Below are 18,768 nucleotides of genomic sequence, written 5' to 3'. Positions count from 1 at the left end.
CATCAAATGTAAACGTGGAAAACAATTTAGATCAGCTAACATCACATTATAATGTGACCTTGAGAGATTCTCTGGACACAGTGGCTCCCCTTAAAACAAAAGTGATCAAAGCACATAGAAACTCTCCTTGGTTTAATGAAAACACTCAAGCTCTTAAATTAGAGTGTCGAAAACTGGAGCGCAGATGGAGAACAACAAAGCTACATGTCTTTCAAATTGCATGGACAGAGAGTGTTAATAAATATAAAAAAGCTCTCTTTAAAGCTTGCTCAGAATACTATTCTACAATAATAGATAGCAATTATAAAAATCCTCAGGTACTGTTTAGAACAGTGGCTAAATTAACAAATGGAAATTCAGATCTACAGTGCAAAATACCAACAGATATTAGCAGTACAGACTTTATGAACTTTTTCAATGAACAAATTAAAAATATAAGATCCCAGATCTCAGCATCACAGTACAAACGAAATACTAGCTTAGCAGACCCTGTCTCGCATTGCATTCAGCACTTTAGTAATTTTTAAACCTGTAGCTGAGCAGGAAGTCTTAACTTTTAATTTCTAAAATGAAGCCCACTACTTGTTCCCTAGATCTAGTGCCAACAAAACTAGTAAAAAGTTCAATGGATGTTCTTGCAGCGCCTATTCTAAACATTATCAGTAGTTCATTATTGCATGGCACAGTACCTGATGCACTAAAAGTGTCAGTCATTAAACCATTACTTAAAAAGTCAGACCTAGACCCACACATACTAAATAATTATAGGCCTATTTCAAACTTACCGTTTCTCTCTAAAATACTAGAAAAAGTAGTCGCCAATCAGCTTCAGTCACACCTTACGCATTACAATTTATTTGAGAAATTCCAGTCTGGTTTCCACATTGGTCATAGTACAGAAACAGCACTAATGCAGGTTGTAAACAACATTTTGGTGTCCTCTGATGAAGGAAACTCCACTGTAATTATGTTGTTAGACTTAAGTGCAGCATTTGACACAATTGACCACTCTATTTTACTGCACAGGCTAGAAAATGATGTTGGGCTTAGTTCTTATTTATCAAATCGATTACAATATGTACAGAAATGTGCTGACAGTACTCCATCATTATACACAGAAGTGAGATATGTTGTCCCACAGGGCTCAGTACTGGGACCTTTACTGTTTTCACTTTACATGCTTCCACTGGGATCTATCATTAGGAAACATAATGTTAATTTTCACTCATATGCAGATGACACCCAGTTATACCTTTCATTTAGATCAAATGAAGTTTCTCCGATGTTGTCTTTAATTAGTTGTGTTACCGAATTAAAGGAGTGGATGGATGAGAACTACTCATCTTTAAACACAGATAAAACAGATGTTAATTGTTGGAGGGAATGACGCTGATCACAACAATATTCTGTCACCATTTAACTCGGTTGGAATCACCATTAATTTTACTGAATCAGCCCGCAATCTAGGAGTTATCTTTGACTCTAGCATGTCATTTAAAGCGCATATTACAAAATTGCTCAAAACATGCTTCTTCCATCTTAAAAATGTTGGGAAATTAAGGCGCTTTCTAAATAAATAGAATTCTAAGAAATTAATTCATGCATTTATTTCCAGTAGGATTGACTACTGCAATGCGGTGTTCACTGGATGTTCAAACTGTTCTGTATACTGCCTCCAGTTAATCCAAAATGCTGCTGCAAGAATTATTACAAGAACAAGAAAATACGAACACATAACTCCAGTTCTTAAATCCTTACACTGGCTCCCGGTTAAGTTTAGGGCAAATTTCAAAATACTCCTTTTTACATATAAAGCATTAAATGGCCAAGGTCCGGCTTACTTGTCTGAACTTATCATGAGTTACAAACCTGAGCGCACATTAAGATCTCAAGATGCCGGTCTGCTTATGATTCCAAGAATTAATAAAATAACAGTGGGAGGTCGAGCTTTTAGTTACAGGGCCCCCAAACTGTGGAATGGTGTGCCTGCTACAATAAGAGGTGCCCCTTCGTTCTCAGCTTTTAAATCCCGGCTGAAGACTCACTACTTTAGTTTAGCCTATCCTGACTAGAGCTGCTGATTAACTGTACAGACTGCATCTCTGTTGTTAGTCATTAGCACTAAAACATAAGTAACATGATAGTTATAATTTGATACTAACCCTCACCTATTCTGTTTCTCTTCTCGGTACTCAAATGTGGCACTTGGTGCCATGGCCCACCTGCCAAGTTGTTTTGCCTACCTAAGGTAGATTCGTCCCTGATGGAGGATCGCACAAATAGTGGGAAAGAGGGGTCCTTTCATCGGATTCACGCTATTTCAGCTGTGGAATGGCCAAATGGGGGAGGCAGCTTGATGAATGAGGTCTCCAGGACTCTAAACAAATCCAAATCATATTTTGTGATATCATCTATGTTAAATTCTACTCCGTACTTCTAAAATTTTTATTTTTATACTGTATTGACGATTTGTTCTGTTCTGTGTATTGTACTGTATTGTATTGACCCCCTTCTTTTTGACACCCACTGCACACCCAACCTACCTGGAAAGGGGTCTGCCTTTCCCAAGGTTTCTTCCATTTTTTTCCCTACAAGAGTTTTTTTTGGGGGGAAGTTTTTTCTTGTCTTCTTAGAGAGTCAAGGCTGGGGGCTGTCAAGAGGCAGGGCCTGTTAAAGCCCATTGCGGCACTTCTTGTGTGATTTTGGGCTATACAAAAAAAAAAAAATTGTAATACATTTCAATTCACTTCATAGCTTTCACTTCAGAGGCTGTCACACATGTGCGCATGGGAGGCAGCTAAAGAGCTTGAGTAAGGGGAATTCCGAATCAGACCAGGATGTGGCAGAGTGCACTGACTCTTTTTCTCCCTTTCCTGCAAACCATTCACGGGAGATTCCACCTGGCCCTCTTGACGTCACTTCCGGGTCCGAGCCTATTGAAGAATACCTTGCCTGCTCCAGCCCCTGTGATGTCACATCCGGGCTCGAGCCTATGGCTGAAGACCCCTATGAGCCTGAACCCTTTGATCTCGCTTCCTGTGCTCCCCTTTAAAAGCCTTCACCTTTTCCCTATTCCCTCAGTTCTGTTTTGGACTCGGTTTTGTGCACATCAGTGCTGTTATACATTTTGCAACTTTGCAGCCAAGATACTAATATACAGGTGGCTCCCCCAAACCTTTTTATGACTCTTATGTCTGGTTTTTGCGACATTGGCATAGCCGGCAGGATGGAAAGGTCTCTGAAGAGAAGGGGACAGGACCTGCAACGTACCCAGGTGGGAGCGTACCGTGGCAGAGTTTTCAGGCGGGAAGGGTGTCCTGTGGTTCGCTCAGCTCCAGGCATGCTTAGCCAGGCGACCTAGGCAGGCCAGGGAGTGTGCAGGAGGGGCTCACAGAATCGGGCTGCTCCAGTTGGGGGGGGCAAAAGGGGCTTCTTATGCTCTCTTGGAGGAGAGTGCCTGTCTCCCTGTGAAAACAGAGCCCCGATTTCCACCTAGGGGTGCCCCAGACTGGCAGGTGTCTAAAGTGAGAAAGTGGAGGTTCGACCCAGAGTGGCCGTTCCACAAACAAGCCTGGTCCTTGTGGGCAATGGTAGGGCAGTGGTTACGACCACATGAGAACAAGTCCTACCAAATAATAGAGTAGGTGGCCTGCCAGCTGCCTCTGAAATCACTACCCCGTGGTTTCACCCAGCTGGTCTGGGGTAAGCAGTTTAAGAACATGGCAGAGCTCAAAGAGCTCCTGGAGACACATAGGACAGCCTCACAATCTGAGGGAGCAGAACCATCTCTTAGTTAAATTCAGCCAGAGTACGTCCCAAAACCTAGCCCTCCCCCGTACAACCCGGAGCTTGTGCTATCCCCAGATGTGTGGGCATGCAAACCGCTTGGGAATGAGGAGGAATGCAGGTAGTGGGGAAGGAGGAGTTGGCGTGCTCTGACTAACCCGTTGGCGGTCCCACACACAGGAGTGGTGATCGTAAACAGGTACAAAACCACAGCCTTATTCGATTCCGGCAAAAACATTACCATTGTTGCTCGCCGGTTTGTGCTGCTGCAACAGTGGTTAAAAATTAATACCAGTATAACCTGTGTCCACTGAGAAATCCGCTGGTACAGGTCCGCCACCTGTGTCATCAGTTGCGGAGGATCGGTACAGAAATTAACCGTGGCGGTACTCCCAAATCCATCACATCCGGTGATACTGGGGCAGGACTGGTCTAAAACAAAAAGCGCTGAGACACATACTACTCCTGGTTTTAACTTAGGCCTAGTTGTAGACGGGGATGAGCCATCTCAAGCTGCCTCCACAACACAGGGTCCTCACTTTGTGTTGGAAAATGACCTTCTGTATCACATAGCAGAGCATGACTGGCAGGACAGAAGGCTACTGCTAATCCCGCGGACCTTCCAGCGGTAGTTTCTGTGAGTTAGCACACGCCCACCTCCTAGGTGGCCATTTGGGCACAGAGAAAACCCTGGAGTGCATCAAGCTTCGATTTTATTGGCCAGGAATCAATGAGGAGGTTCGTCGCTTTTGTGCTTCCTGCTCAGTGTGTCAATTGCGACAGATTCCTAGGAAGGACTGCGCTCCTCTCGTTCCTATTCCCCTAATTGATGTCCCATTCCACAGAATTGGGGTCGATTTAGTCGGACCCCTAGAGCCCTGAGCCCGAGGACACAAGTACATTTTAGACCTTGTGGATTATGCTACTAATTACCTCAAAAGCTGTTCTATTGCGCTCAGCTAATTCTAAAGCCATCGCACAGGAATTGGTGGAATTGCATGAGGCGACATCCCTAAGGATTATGTAAGTCCTGATGGACCAAGGAACACCTTTTACCTCGGAGACGTTCAAGGAGACTGCCAAGTTACTTAAAATAAAGCATATAAAGACTGCGGTGTATCACCCTCAAACCGACGGTCTGGTAAAGAGATTAAATCAGACTCTCAAACAAATGCTTCATAAGGTGGTCAACGAGGATGGAAGGAATTGGGATCAGCTCCTCGCCCTCTTCCTTTTTGCCTATTGGGAAGTCCTACAAGCCTCCACGGGGTTCTCCCCTTTTAAATTATTGTATGGGCTACAGCCCTGGGGCATATTAGACATTTTAAAGGAAGGATGGGAAGAAGAGGCCCTTCCCTCTACAAATATATTGGTGTATATCGCGCAATTACATGATAGATTTGGTAATATTTGGCCCCTCCTTAAAAGTCACATGGAAGAGGCTCAAGCAGTACAGATCCGATATTACGACTGAGGCACGTCTCTCCGAGAGTTCCGCCCAGGAGATTGGGTCATGGTTCTAGTACCTACCTCCCACTCTAAGTTACTAGCCAATTGGCAAGTTCCATATGAAGTTAAGGAGAGGAAAGGACTCGTGAACTATTTGGTGAGTCAACCCAATCGTCGGCCGAGAGAGTGAGTTTATCATGTAAATCTGCTGAAACCGTGGAAGGATAGGGATCCTGGTCCTTCCTCCAGTCAGCCCTGCTCACTCTTTGCTCATGTTAGTAGCCTTAACTTCAGTGCGAATTTAAGTCCCAGACAGCAACGGGAGCTGGAAACAGTTATCCTGTCCATCCTGGAGGTAGTGAGGGGCCTGTCACACACGTGCGCATGAGAGGCAGCTAAAGGGCTTGAGGAAGGGCAATTCCGAATCAGACTGGGATGTGTCAGATTGCCCCAACTATTTTTCTCCCTTTCCTGCAGACCATTCACGGGAGATTCCACTTGGCCCTCTTGACATCACTTCCAGGTCCGAGCCTATTGAAAAAGACCTTGCCGGCTCCGGCCCCTGTGATGTCACTTCCGGGCTCGAGCCTACGGCTGAAGACCCCTATGAGTCCGACCCCTTTGATCGCACTTCCTGTCTTCACCTTTTCCCTATTCCCTTAGTTCTGTTTTGGACTCGGTTTTGTGCACATCAGTGCTGTTATACATTTTGCAACTTTGCCGCCAGGATACCAATATACAGGTGGCTGCCCCAAACCAGACTCTTATTTCTGGTTTTTGTGACAAGGCTCTATAGTACATTCATGGTACTTTAAGCAACTTTTCCAATAAAGTAGAACAGCTTCAGTACACTCCCTGCTCAAGCAAAAAAAATAGACATAATTTTGGTTTATTGAATACCATTGCAGATAATCGATCTTAAAACCTATGCCTGCAGCATCAGGTGCATATTGTATTCTATATAATTTTTGGTTTTCTGTTTGCATTTCAAACATGCCCAGGATATCCCACATTCCACACCAGTAATGTTTAAGCAGATTGAACATAAATGCAACAGCACAAAAAATTGTAAACAAAATCAAATGTAATTCCACATTGAAAAATTAAACTACAATTAATTGTAAACCATTTTATTTTATAGACATTTAAGGTCATTATTGCCACATGTGTGGAGAACAGTGAAATTCTTACTTGCATAAGCTAAGCAATATATCACTACTCACCCGGGACCACAAGTTCTTTGTTTATTTCGATGTGGAAATAGCTTTAATCTATTTTTTCTTTTTATGGATCTTCCTAATCCACAATAAAACAGTGATATTTCTTTTAAAAATAAAGAAACTGCAAGCCACTTAGGAGAGGAGCAGCAACAATTTTTTCTCTGTCTGATGTGGCAAACACATACTAAGCACAACTGCTTCCAGTATCACTTTGGCAGGCCTGTTTATGTGGAATGAAAAATATTCTGGATCCACAGATGAAGTTTTGGTTTTGCTCTGACAAAAAAGTTTTTATGAGGAATATATTTTACATTAAGTATGATTAAGCTTAAAATCACATTACAATATGTAAAACACTACAATCAAATATGCAATCAGCACAACATTCCAGATAGTTCACATAAATTTAAGCCTTACGTGTACCTGTGACCCAACCTGTTCTGAGGGTATATTAAAAAGGGTATAATAAAACATAAAAGAAAACAAAACAGGCAGAGACTAGGCAGGCTAGATTAAATGCCATAAATGAATTCTTTCCACATTCTGAAGAAGCTTTATACCTTAGCTCATAAGATTTTTCTTGCTTTAAATATTATAAAACATTGCACTCCCGTTGAACTATTTGGGCTGATTTGGGATTCTTCCAATTAAGCAAGATATCCTTTATCATTGCGACATGTTTTAAGCTGTGTTAAAGTATATTTGTTCATTTTTTCCATGATTTGTGTGGCCATTTTATGCAACTGTTAGCAGTTAGTCCAGAATTTTACAGGTCTCTGAGTCATAGTACTCTCATTTTCTCTCACAGATAAGCTTTTCATTAACTGTCTGTCATACTACATATATTATATTGAAAAATGAGCAAAAGAAGTTTACCCTTTTGGGCATATATGCTCATTATTGCACTTACCAATGCTTGTGTTTATATCCCAAATTATTTTTATACAACAAAACACAGCAGACCTCCTGTTCTCATGTTTAGCTGTTTTTATTTCATAGATGTAGAATAAGAAACAAAACATTGACTTTTGCTATTGGTTTTAATAAAAAGAAAATTAGAAGCCGATCAGTTTGAGTGCAAGCACATAGATTTGAGCGTAACCAAATGTACTGTATTTTCTGGAATATTCTTGTGTGTTGGGTTGAATTAAGGTGGCCTGTCTTATTCTTTAAAAATGTTTTTGGTCCAGATTTTAGAAGTGATTAATTTCCCTGTGCAGTACGTATTGCAGGTATAGCGTGGCCTATCGTTTGATACCAGTTACGTCTGTTCCTGTCAAGGTCCTATGATTCAAACTCGCACCGCAACTGAAGTGCATTCCATCAAGTACTATACATATGGCACGGGGGTACTCTCTGAGGTTTGGTTTCAAGTGAAATATTCTAGAGTAAGCCAAGGATTCTAGCATCTTCAGTTAATACAGAACATTATTCCTCTCTTGCAAATGATAACGTAGCTGTCTGATATTGTTGGCAACACTTCTTTCCAGTTCTGATATGTTGTTTTAAAGTTTGGCATAAGTAATTTTCACTTTTTTGATTGTCATTCTTAGCTTGATGTTCATAGTGTCTTGTCTAATAATGTCACCTATGTGGTTTGAGGAGTTGCCTGTGGATTCATTGTATGTTTGAGCAGTGTTAATGTGAGTGGAAGATATGTAATAATACATAATGCTGGTATTAGAGCAGAAAATGTGGAAAAAAAAATGTTAGAATTTTTAAGTCACACAACCAAGCACTTTTTTTTCCTGTCCCCTACCTACTGATGTGTCTGAATTGATTCAGGGTGAATTTGATCACTATACGTTTATTATTTTTCAGACAACTTGCCCTCAGGTATGTTTTCTTAATGTAACAAGCTAAGTTACAAAATGTAAACAGAAATGTTGCTAAATTTTAAAGTGCTAAAATCGTTTGTGTGCCAACACTTAAAGTCTTTTAAAATTAGTTTTGATAGTGACTAGGGGTTGGGTAGGGGTATATCAGTTTATTATGTAACATAAGGTTATCAGACTCACTGAATCTAGTTTAGGGTCTCCTGGGCCAAAGCCTACACCAGCAGCACTGCATACAAGGAAGAAACAATCTTAATCTGTATTTAGCCTATCACAGGGGTCACTCCAACACACACACACACACACTTTCATGTATGCCCGGAGTAAAACCAATGCAGACCAGTGTGCCAGTTGCAGTGCCTAGGCCAAGATTTGAACTAGAGATACAAGTATCCGTGCTAACCACTGTGCCACCTTTCTGTAAACTTGTTAAATGCTCAAGTAAGCACTGACTCAGTCTTAAAGTGAGCACTGCAGCATATGTCACAGTTACTGTCTAATAAATGTGTGCTGCCACAGTTTGTAGTCAAACAAGAATGACACTTTCAGATAAGTCAGTGTAATACTGATACAATACAATGCTCACATGAATAAGAGTTCATGATCTTTATAGTGAAGCTTGATATAGAATAGCTTAACTGAACTGGAAGAAATAGGGTCAAGTTACAGGCAAAAATATAGGGGAAGTAATGTCCACAATATTCTAAAACTTTTCACTCTTATTTACATTTTATATTGGTAGATTTATTATTGAAATAATTGTTTAGTATACATACAAAAGTTTGCCGTTGACAGTTTTTACATGTTTGCTAACCCATTTTGTACTGATTTTTAACAATAGGTTCTTCACTTTACCAGTTCAAAGAAAGACAAAGCTGCTAGTGGAAGTCAACAAAAAGGTTTAATGCAGCAGAGCCTGGCCAAGGTGGTATACGCTAAGTTAGGCTTCAAGGGCTATCACGGGTCCGGCAGCTTTTGAGAATGGTGTGCTGGGAATAAATGCAAAAAACCTCTTCTTTAAAGGAAACTTCTCAAACTTGTTTGCTACTAACAAACATCTCTGGGTTAAGGTGCTGTTAGAAGGCTTGGATTTTCTTTTTTTATAATTTTGTTTTAGTCTTATCTATTGCCTAGACTTTTAAAGTTAGCTTACATGTGTTGTACTGTTAAGTTAGATTGAGGAATGGTGAAGGTATTTTCTGCATTATGTAGTTTTATTTCCAGAGCAATATATGTGCAATATGTCTGATGTTTTGCACCCTTCCTCTTAAGGTATTTTTAATACTTCAGAGATTGAAGATCTCTGGCAGGTTTCTGTTTCTAGCATTGTTTGTTAATGTTATTTCTGTTTAAATGTTTTTTTAGACCTTTCATTTTCACAAGGCTGGAGATGAAGTGCACTCCCATTTTAGCACATTGATTGCTAACATCAACAAAAAAGGAGCTCCCTATCAGTTAAGCATGGCTAACCGTTTATATGGAGAAAGATCTTATGACTTTGTTAAGGTAATCTAAATCATTTTGAGGTTGTTTTTAGTTTTAGGAAGTGTAATCTTGTCCAAAATGTATCCATGTAAAGTGATCACTTTGACTTTTTAGCATTTTGAAAAATCGAATAACACACATTTTAATTTACACCTTTATCACATACTGTATAATAATAATTCTTTACATTTATATAGCACTTTTCTTACTACTCTAAGTGCTTTTAATAGTGAGTGGGGAGCCACTTCAGCAACCACTAATGTATAGCATCCACCTGGATGATGTGACAGCAGCCATTTATGAACCAATGTGTTCACTACACATTAGCTGTTAGGTGGTGAAGGGGTGAGAGAAAGAGCCAATTAGAGACAGGAGATGATCAAGGGGCCAGAATGACTAGGCTTTGGCCTGCATTGCTTCTTTCAGCAGGTACAGTGGGTTGAAAAAGCTGGAAAGATGGAAAGCCACCATATTTCCATCTTACATCATTACAACCTATAAAAATCAACAAATGCAGAATATCACAGTGAACTTTTATTTCTCTTTGTACATATTTTGAAACATTTAGAGCTTGGTGAACTAAACAAATGCAAATTGACAGTCATGTTGTGAAAAATGCTGTTGAAAAAGTAATTGACCCCTTCACATGACACCCAGTCAATACTTGGCAGCAATAACTGCTTGCCATCGCTTTGGATAGCCATCTATAAGCTTAGCACATCTGGATGGAGGCAATTTTTCCCATTCTTCCTTGCAGAACTGCTCCAACTGGGCAAAGTTTAAAGGCTTTCGTTTGTAAACTGCAATTTTGAGATCACGCCACAAATTTGTGGCTAGGCCAATACAAAACCTGGATCTTCTTTTTGTCAAACCATGGTTTGGTTACTTTTGCACAGTGTTTGGGGTCACTGTCCTGCTGAAAGTGGTAGTGTCGTCCGAGTCCCAATTTCATGGCTGACATTTGAAGGTTTTCTTCCAAAATCTTAATATGCTTCTTACTATCCATTCTTCATCAGTATGGACAAGGGACCCAGTGCCTGCCCTAAAGAAGCAGCCACAAAGCATGATGCTCCCCCTATCATGCTTGATGGTAGGTATGGTGTTTGCTGGATCATTGGCAGTCCCTTCCATCCACCAGACAAACACCTTTGTGTTGAGGCCACAAAGTTCAATTTTGGTCTCATCAGTCCAAAGTACATGACTCCAGAATGCAGGACTCTTGTCAAGATGTTTGTTAGCGAATTCTAATCGAGCTTCCAGATGACATTTTTTTAGTAGTGGCTGTTTTCTGGCAATTCTGCCATATAGCCCCTCTCTGTGCGAAACCTTCGATATTGTATTCTTGTGCACATCCACTCCAGCTGCTGATACTGAGATTTGCAGGTCACTGAGAGTCACCTTAGGATTTGTTCTTACTTCTCTGACTATTTTTGACATTTTCTTTGTTATTTTAAAAGTGCGGCCTGACCTTGGCCGGTTCACTGTGCTTCCAGTTGTCTTCCACTTCACTATGATGGCCTTCACAATGGACACACAGGCTAAGGAGCTTGACACCATTGCCATTTTTAACCTCTTAATCACAGTGGTTCTCAAGTCATTAGTAAGTTCCCTTGTCTTCATTTTTGTCAGTTTTTGAGGTTTCACCAAATAAGCCACTTGTACTGATTTCTCAGTGGTATGTTCCTAAGAACTGGCCTAAATAATCACTTCTAGACCAGTCAACAAGCTAGAGGATTAATTGCTTGATTGTTTACACCTGTTTTCATTACCCTTATTACATTGGTAACAATCATACAGTCTTCAAGCCATTAGGGGTCGAATACTTATTCAACAGCAGATTTCACTGATATGTTCTTTATCGTTGCAACATAATTTGATTTTCAGGATTTTTTAGTGGAAATTTATTGTCCAAGAGGCCCTCATTTATATGTAGCAGTATGAAACTAAAGATGCATTTTCAAAGAAAAATATTACAGGAAATTTAAACTTTGTCTAGGGGTTTGAATACTCTTTCAACCCACTGTATCTCTCCAAAGAAAGCAGCCATGGATTATAGTTTTCTCTGTGTGAAAACTAGGTGTTTTCTTAGTACTTCTGTCCTTTCATTTTATACAGAAACACAGGGTATAAACATACAGTCAAGAAGAAACTTGAATAAGACTTTCTCTCTTTGTGTGCAAGGTACACATTAGTGGCTTAGTCTAATGTCTGAAATCCTTTGAATCTTCACGGAAAAATAATACCTCTCTAAGTCGTCACTGGTTTGCCTGTCTGCTTGGGTTTCAAGATTATGAGCTCATTACCGATTGTTGTTAGTTTCATACTCAAAAAGTATCTCTGCATATTTTTCCTCCAAAGTGAGATCGACATGTTACACTAAACTGAAATATTTTTTCAAGATTTGGCATTTTAATCATGGCTAGTTTGCACATGTCAAATTAGCTATTAAAAATATTAACAAGTGAAGTTGGGTGTATTGTGATAATACACAAATTATGAATATTTGCCAGCAAATTACCAACTGAAGAGGTTATTAACATATTTTTCTTGAGAGTAGAGTCACATAGACAAACTACTTTCGCTCGGTAGATTGCAAAAAGACTGCATGTTTTCAAGCATATTTGGGTAGCTTTTGTCAAATAAGTGTTTATTACCATTGTAACTGCAAAAGTAATGATTTATAAAGAGTTCTAGGATGTACAATTGCATTAGACCTTTGGAAGGAGTAGAATAGAAATGCATCAATAGAAAGCAAAAATGCAGATATATAAGGGATGACGACAGATATTATTCTAATGAGAAACTGAAAATGGACCTACCTACAATTAAACAGACTGAAGATGCAGCAGTGTCATGTCACAGTAACAGTGGTGGTCCACTAATAATATAAAGTAAGGATTCTAGCCTGTGACTGAGAGGTATCGAGCGCTTTGAGTAGTGAGAAAAGCGCTATATAAATGCAAAGAATTATTATTATTATTATCCTGTGATGGTGGAATGGTTACTTAAATGATCAGTGACTAAGGTCAACAGAAACATCAGCAAGTGCATCTCAGAAAGCAGTGGTATTATATTAAGGGGCAATGTAAGAAATACAAATATTACTGAATGTGATACATATTTTCATAACTGTCTTTACAGGAATACATTGAAAAAACCAACAAGTTTTATCATGCTAGCCTTGAATCTGTTGACTTTGTTAAAGCTCCAGAAGAATCAAGAAAGAATATAAATGCCTGGGTTGAAAAGCAGACAAATGGTAATTTTTCTCTCTATTGGAACTATTTAGCCTGATGCAACTGACTGAGCGTGAGCAGTTATGATAGTATGAAGCCATTCTCCTGTAAGGATAGTTAGTCAGAAAATAAGCATTAACTGGGCAAGGATCTATTTTGAATTGGCGAACAAATTAGGCATTGTTTTGCTAGTCTTGGATATAACTTAAGAACATAAACTACTTTCGCAAGTAGTTGTTTACAGTTTGTTGCAAAATTTTACTTGAAGTTGTTTGCATTGTAAGCAAATTGTTTATTTAATAGATTTAATTCACATCATAACTCATTCTTCATAAACAGTGGTAGTCTGTTAAAATTTATTTATGAAAGCATTTAAAGTGGGATTTAGAGTAATCTAGTTGAGATTTTAAAGAAATCACACAAGGAGAGGGAGGGTGGCATTTTAGCATTAGTTCATAAGAGCTAGAAACAATGTAATGTCAGAAGTGGAAAATCCAGATTTCTTTATTTCAGCATTAGAAATAATCTAGGGGCTATGGGTAAATGTGCCCTAATATCAAAATATTTCCACTCATTAATCATAAGGACAGATTAAAAAATCTCCCAAAGTTATACATACTTGTAGTAACAACTGAATATGTATGACCATCACCATCACACTAAAACACTTCTTTAACACTTCAAATTCCATTTAATGTTAATCTGTTTACCACTTTTACCTCTGGCACCGGACTGACTGAGTAAACACTCATTTTTAAAATAGGCTGCTTTGTTGTTATGGGGGTTACTCCACATCCTGCTGCAAACACCAAGGAGAATATATTAACAAAACCACCACAGCTCATATCTATCAAATGAGGCAGTCTATAATCCATTGAAAAATGAAAGTTATATTGGTTCAGAATAAAAATTTGTGCTGATAAAATACACTGAATGTATTGCTAAGCTTGCTTACCTTTCCCATATAATAGTGCCATAGCAAGAGGCATAAGCACCATGACGATGATTCAATGAAAAGAAGTAAAAACATAAAATGGTTCTAACTTCTCATAAGTATCACATGCCTGCTTATGGTCTGTGATAGCTAATCACTTTGATGGTTTATGAATAGGTTAATTTAGCTACAGTGTTACTTCAGGATTGGTGACATTGATGCTGAGGATGATGAAGATGACAAAGGAGCCTCTCGTTAGGAGTATACTTAAGATGCCCACTGTACTACTGTGATGGAATAATAATGTTTCTCCTGTGTAGTTTACTTATTTCTGCATATAATTATACCAGACCTTACCATATTGAAAGGTGCACTTAATTCATCCAATGAGATAAAAGACAATGAAAAAGAAAATAAACTGAATTTATACACCGTTTAATTTTTTTTTTTTTGTGCTGTTGGTGAGGTTAAATAAATCGATGGTCACTATTTTGATCATGTTAACTGTTTATTTTGTATATTTCACAAAATCCCCCTAACTGTTTATAACATGCATTTAAATTTCAGTCAGTGAGGGGGAAAAAACATGCCCCTTGAACAAAAAATGATTTTCTACCATTGTTTTAGGGAGTGTAATTCCAAAATGTATTTTTACATTCTGCATGCGACTGCTACTCTGGTAGTTTTTCAGTGTGCTAGAAACACAATTAATTCCTTGGAAGCCTGGTTTTGACAAGGGAAGCCAAGTTGGTTACTTGTGTCACTGTGGCAATGTATAGGTGGACAGCACTTTCTGAGATATATGCTAGAGTGAAGGAGAATGAGGAAGATGTAAATATCAGATGTGATGCAAATAGAAGGTTCTTTGGACTGCAGAGGAAGTGGGGTGGGTGCAATGGAAAAGAGACATAATGACTAAGGAGGAGGTGACAAAGCAATATTAACAGAGGTACGAAAATGATAATCGCTCACGTAATTGGCTAGGGTGATTTTAGAGCAGGACCAAATCCACAAGAAACACTGAGTGTGGCCGACAACATAATCTATAATGACCGAGTCTAACAGAGTAGAGGAGCATGACAAAATCCAGATTTAAAAGCTCAGTTGATGTAGGTGTTGGAGTTGCCATGAAGAGGTACAATACCTGTATGCTGGCTCACTATAGATAAAGATGTTAAGTGAACTCATGTTAAATACAAAATTGTACCAATAATGACAGTTGGTGACAGTAAGGGAGAAAGGGAAAAGAGCAGCATACTCACATGTACTTTAACATGGAATAGTTTGAGAAGTAGCTGAAAAAAAATGTAAGGGCTGTGCCCATGACTATTTTTTTTTTTTACAAAATTTTATATAAATTATTGTTAAGATCTAGATAGAAGGGAGCGGCAGCCTGTCTAATTTTCTAGCACTTGTCATGAATGATTTATAGTTTTCTTCTTTTAAAGTGCCATTTGGATTACTTTAATGTTATAAAAGTTTAATTCATATCTTTAGGACGCACATTCTTACAAAACTTTGTTAAGTTGGAAATGTTTTGCAGTGAATAAAAACTAGTGTGGTTTTTAAAAAAGTATAATTGATCATTTTTAAATTATGTGTCTTACAGATAAAATTAAGGATTTGCTGGCAAGTGGAACTATAGATGATCTCACTAGGCTCGTACTGGTGAATGCCATCTATTTCAAAGGCAATTGGGAGAAAAAATTCCAAGAATCTTCTACGAGAAATGAACAATTCAGAATAAATAAGGTATGCAAAGCTGCATGGCATTCCCAACACTGTTTTTAAAAAGCCTATCAGTTTTTCACTTAAATGTTTTGTTTATGATTCAAGCATGAAGCATGTACCATTTTTTCCAATTAGCTGTAAATAATGCTATGGAATATGACTGGATTATTGAACAAAGTACAAATGGTCGCATCCCTTTCACCGAACTGGTCACTCCAAAACTAAAGCGGCCTTGAACTGTTGGCAAATATATATTAATGATTTCTGAATTCTTCCTTGCTTTGCCTCTGTAGGAACATTTTATTGCCAAAGAAAGATATTTGGTTTTAATTGGCTTGCAGACCCACAAGTTCAGTTGTGATTTGGTCGCTGAATGAAGGTATACGTCAATTGTATAATGCCGTATCTTTGGTCAGTTTAGACGATCTTTTGGTTTCTATTTTATTTAGAATTTTTTAGAAAGTCAGATTAACTTTGAATGTTTAATACATTCATGTATTTTTAGCATGGCGGCATGGTGGCGCAGTGGGTAGTGCTGCTGCCTCGCAGTAGGAGAACCTGGTTCGCTTCCCGGGTTCTCCCTACATGGAGTTTGCATGTTCTCCCGTGTCTGCATGGGTTTCCTTCGGGTGCTCCAGTTTCCTCCCACATTCCAAAGACATGCATTGGTGATTCTAAATTGTCCCTAGTGTGTGCTTGATGTGTGTGTGTGTGCCCTGCGGTGGGCTGGTGTCCTGCCTGGGGTTTGTTTCCTGCCTTATGGCCTGTGTTGGGTGGGATTGACTCCAGCAGACCCCTGTGACCCTGTAGTTAGGATATAGCAGGTTGGATAATGGATGGATGGATGGATGTATTTTTAGCATTCTTCACCGAGTACAGGCTTAAAGACTTGCACAAGTTTACAGTTATAGTTCAACAATGAACATTTAAGATGATTCATCATTTACCAAAATGAGCACACAATCTAGATCGAACAGAGATTAAAACAGAACAGTTCCAATTTGATGAATATAAACAAATCAGAACTCCAGTCATCAACAATCTTGAAGAAAATACAAGGGTGCGCATTGTTGGTAATAAAAGGAAAAGTCACAGTTCTACTGACTTAGGCCACCTAAGACCCCCACCCATCTTGGCATTGTACAATATTATAAATATGGACTAGGAGATTGGTCCTATATAAGATAGAGTCTTTTCCAGTGGCGTAGCGTAGTGGGGGCGGCAGGGGCGGCCCGCCCCGGGCGGCACTTTTAGGGGGTGGCAAAATTTCACAATTAGTAATAATAATATCTTGTAAAAATTTGAACCATTTCGTTTCAGATTTTTGTCGCTCCTACGATTCGTACCGATTGAAATGAGCACGGAATTTTTCATTACTTATTCTGTGACGAAACTGGGGAATCCCCTTTCTTTAAATGAAATTGATGAGCAGGACTTCAAACTGGAACGACTTCGACTGCGGACTTTTATTACTGCCACAGGCAACGAAAATAAATTAATTAATGCGGACCCACTTGAATTATTAAAATTTATTGTGAAATCCAAGCTGGAAGATACTCTGCCCAATATTATAATAATGCTCCGAATATTCCTCACAATTGCCATAAGCAATGCCAGCTGTGAGAGGAGTTTTTCAAAATTGAAATTGATCAAAAATTATTTAAGATCAACAATGAGTACTTTAAGGCTAACCAATCTGGCTATCTTGTCTATTGAGCAAGAGGTATGTGATGCTATAGACATTGATAGTGCAATAAAAGACTTTGCTCTTAAAAAAAGTAGACAAATAAAGTTTTAGTTAAAGACAGACGTTTTGTTTTTAATTCTAACAATTATATTATTTTTCAATAAAAATATAAATAGTAACATTATCGTTCTAGTTTTAATTGGAAGTCGATTTGTGTTTTATATTCAATTCGCTAATAACTTCATCTTGTCAATCGTCAAGGTATAATCATAAGTGTTTTATACCTATTATATCAATGTAAGTGGCATATGTGTAAGAATTTTTGTAATAAATGTGATTATTATATTGTAAAACATATATACATGACTTTTTTATTTGTAACCTGTACAATACACAATAATGATGATTGTTCTTGCCGAAAAATTCTTTAGAATTACTGTATATTTTAGTCTTTTAAATTGAAATACCTAAATAAGGGGGTGGCGGAATTTTCCTCCGCCCCAGGCGTCTGACACCCACGCTACGCCACTGGTCTTTTCATTCTTGGATTCCTATAAAAGAGGATAAAACTGCAATATGAATTTATCAACACAATCCACTGTCCCACCAAAATAAGCATTTCAACAGAAGTTTTTCTTTAATTGTTAACTGTGCTCTAATTTTGTGTAATGCGTTTACACTCAAGTTTACCTTTAAATTTACCTGCGTGGTGCACACCACCAGTTCTATTTTGTTCCAGCTAAATTCTTCATTAGAGGGCAGGTTTTTGGTTTATGGAACAAGCAGGGCCGGATTTTCCTATAGGCTAACTAGGCTTCAGCCTAGGGCCTCAAGATCAAGAGGGGCCTACATTCAAATTGTTAGCAAAATTAAAATTACACTATTCTAAAAACAGTGAACACTAAAACACTGAACCGAAAATAAGGAGAAATTCTACGCATATGACTAATAAACAAACATAAAAATGTATTGGTTAATCACAGTAATGATGTATTTTATTATCTCTCATGTAATTTACAAACTTAAAAATGGAAGGTGAAAGGGCCTCATAAGTGGAATAGCCTTGGGCCTCTTTTCATATAAATCCGGCCCTGGGAACAAGTTTAATTATTTATTCTTATGCTCTTATCTGTTCTCATTCTGTGGTGTAAATATTCCATCCAACCTAGATTTCAATTTTTTAGGAAAATCAAAAGTAAGTAGTACTGTATTATGGATTAGAACCATTCAATACTTATGCTTTTTTTTTCTTTCCTTTTTTCAAAGGATTTTGTTAGGTGCAGTTTCAACATGATGGACATACATATACAGGATGATTGAATTTAACAGATTACTTGCAATTTGTGATTAATTACCTACAGTTAATTTAAAATTCTTGACAACTAAGTGAATTAGGAATCTGAGC

General features: G+C 38.5%; 1 protein-coding gene across 2 annotated transcripts in view; it reads left to right on the top strand.

Annotated features, from left to right (window-relative positions):
* The window catches only part of LOC114653611 (leukocyte elastase inhibitor-like), a 48,095-nt gene that overhangs the window by 24,992 nt on the left and 4,335 nt on the right, over positions 1-18,768 (top strand). Inside the window, exons 3-6 of one of the 2 annotated variants that reach the window (XM_028804015.2) lie at positions 9,132-9,215; positions 9,656-9,796; positions 12,917-13,034; positions 15,555-15,697. In XM_028804015.2, the coding sequence (XP_028659848.1) occupies positions 9,132-9,215; positions 9,656-9,796; positions 12,917-13,034; positions 15,555-15,697 (486 nt within the window). The remainder of the gene's footprint in view (positions 1-9,131; positions 9,216-9,655; positions 9,797-12,916; positions 13,035-15,554; positions 15,698-18,768) is intronic. The other variant, XM_028804016.2, reaches the window with a different exon arrangement.

This window comes from Erpetoichthys calabaricus, chromosome 6 (assembly GCF_900747795.2).
Source record: "Erpetoichthys calabaricus chromosome 6, fErpCal1.3, whole genome shotgun sequence".
NCBI classification, from domain to species: domain Eukaryota; kingdom Metazoa; phylum Chordata; class Cladistia; order Polypteriformes; family Polypteridae; genus Erpetoichthys; species Erpetoichthys calabaricus.
Note: the sequence above shows the minus strand (reverse complement) of the source record. Positions and strands in the feature narration are given on the sequence as shown.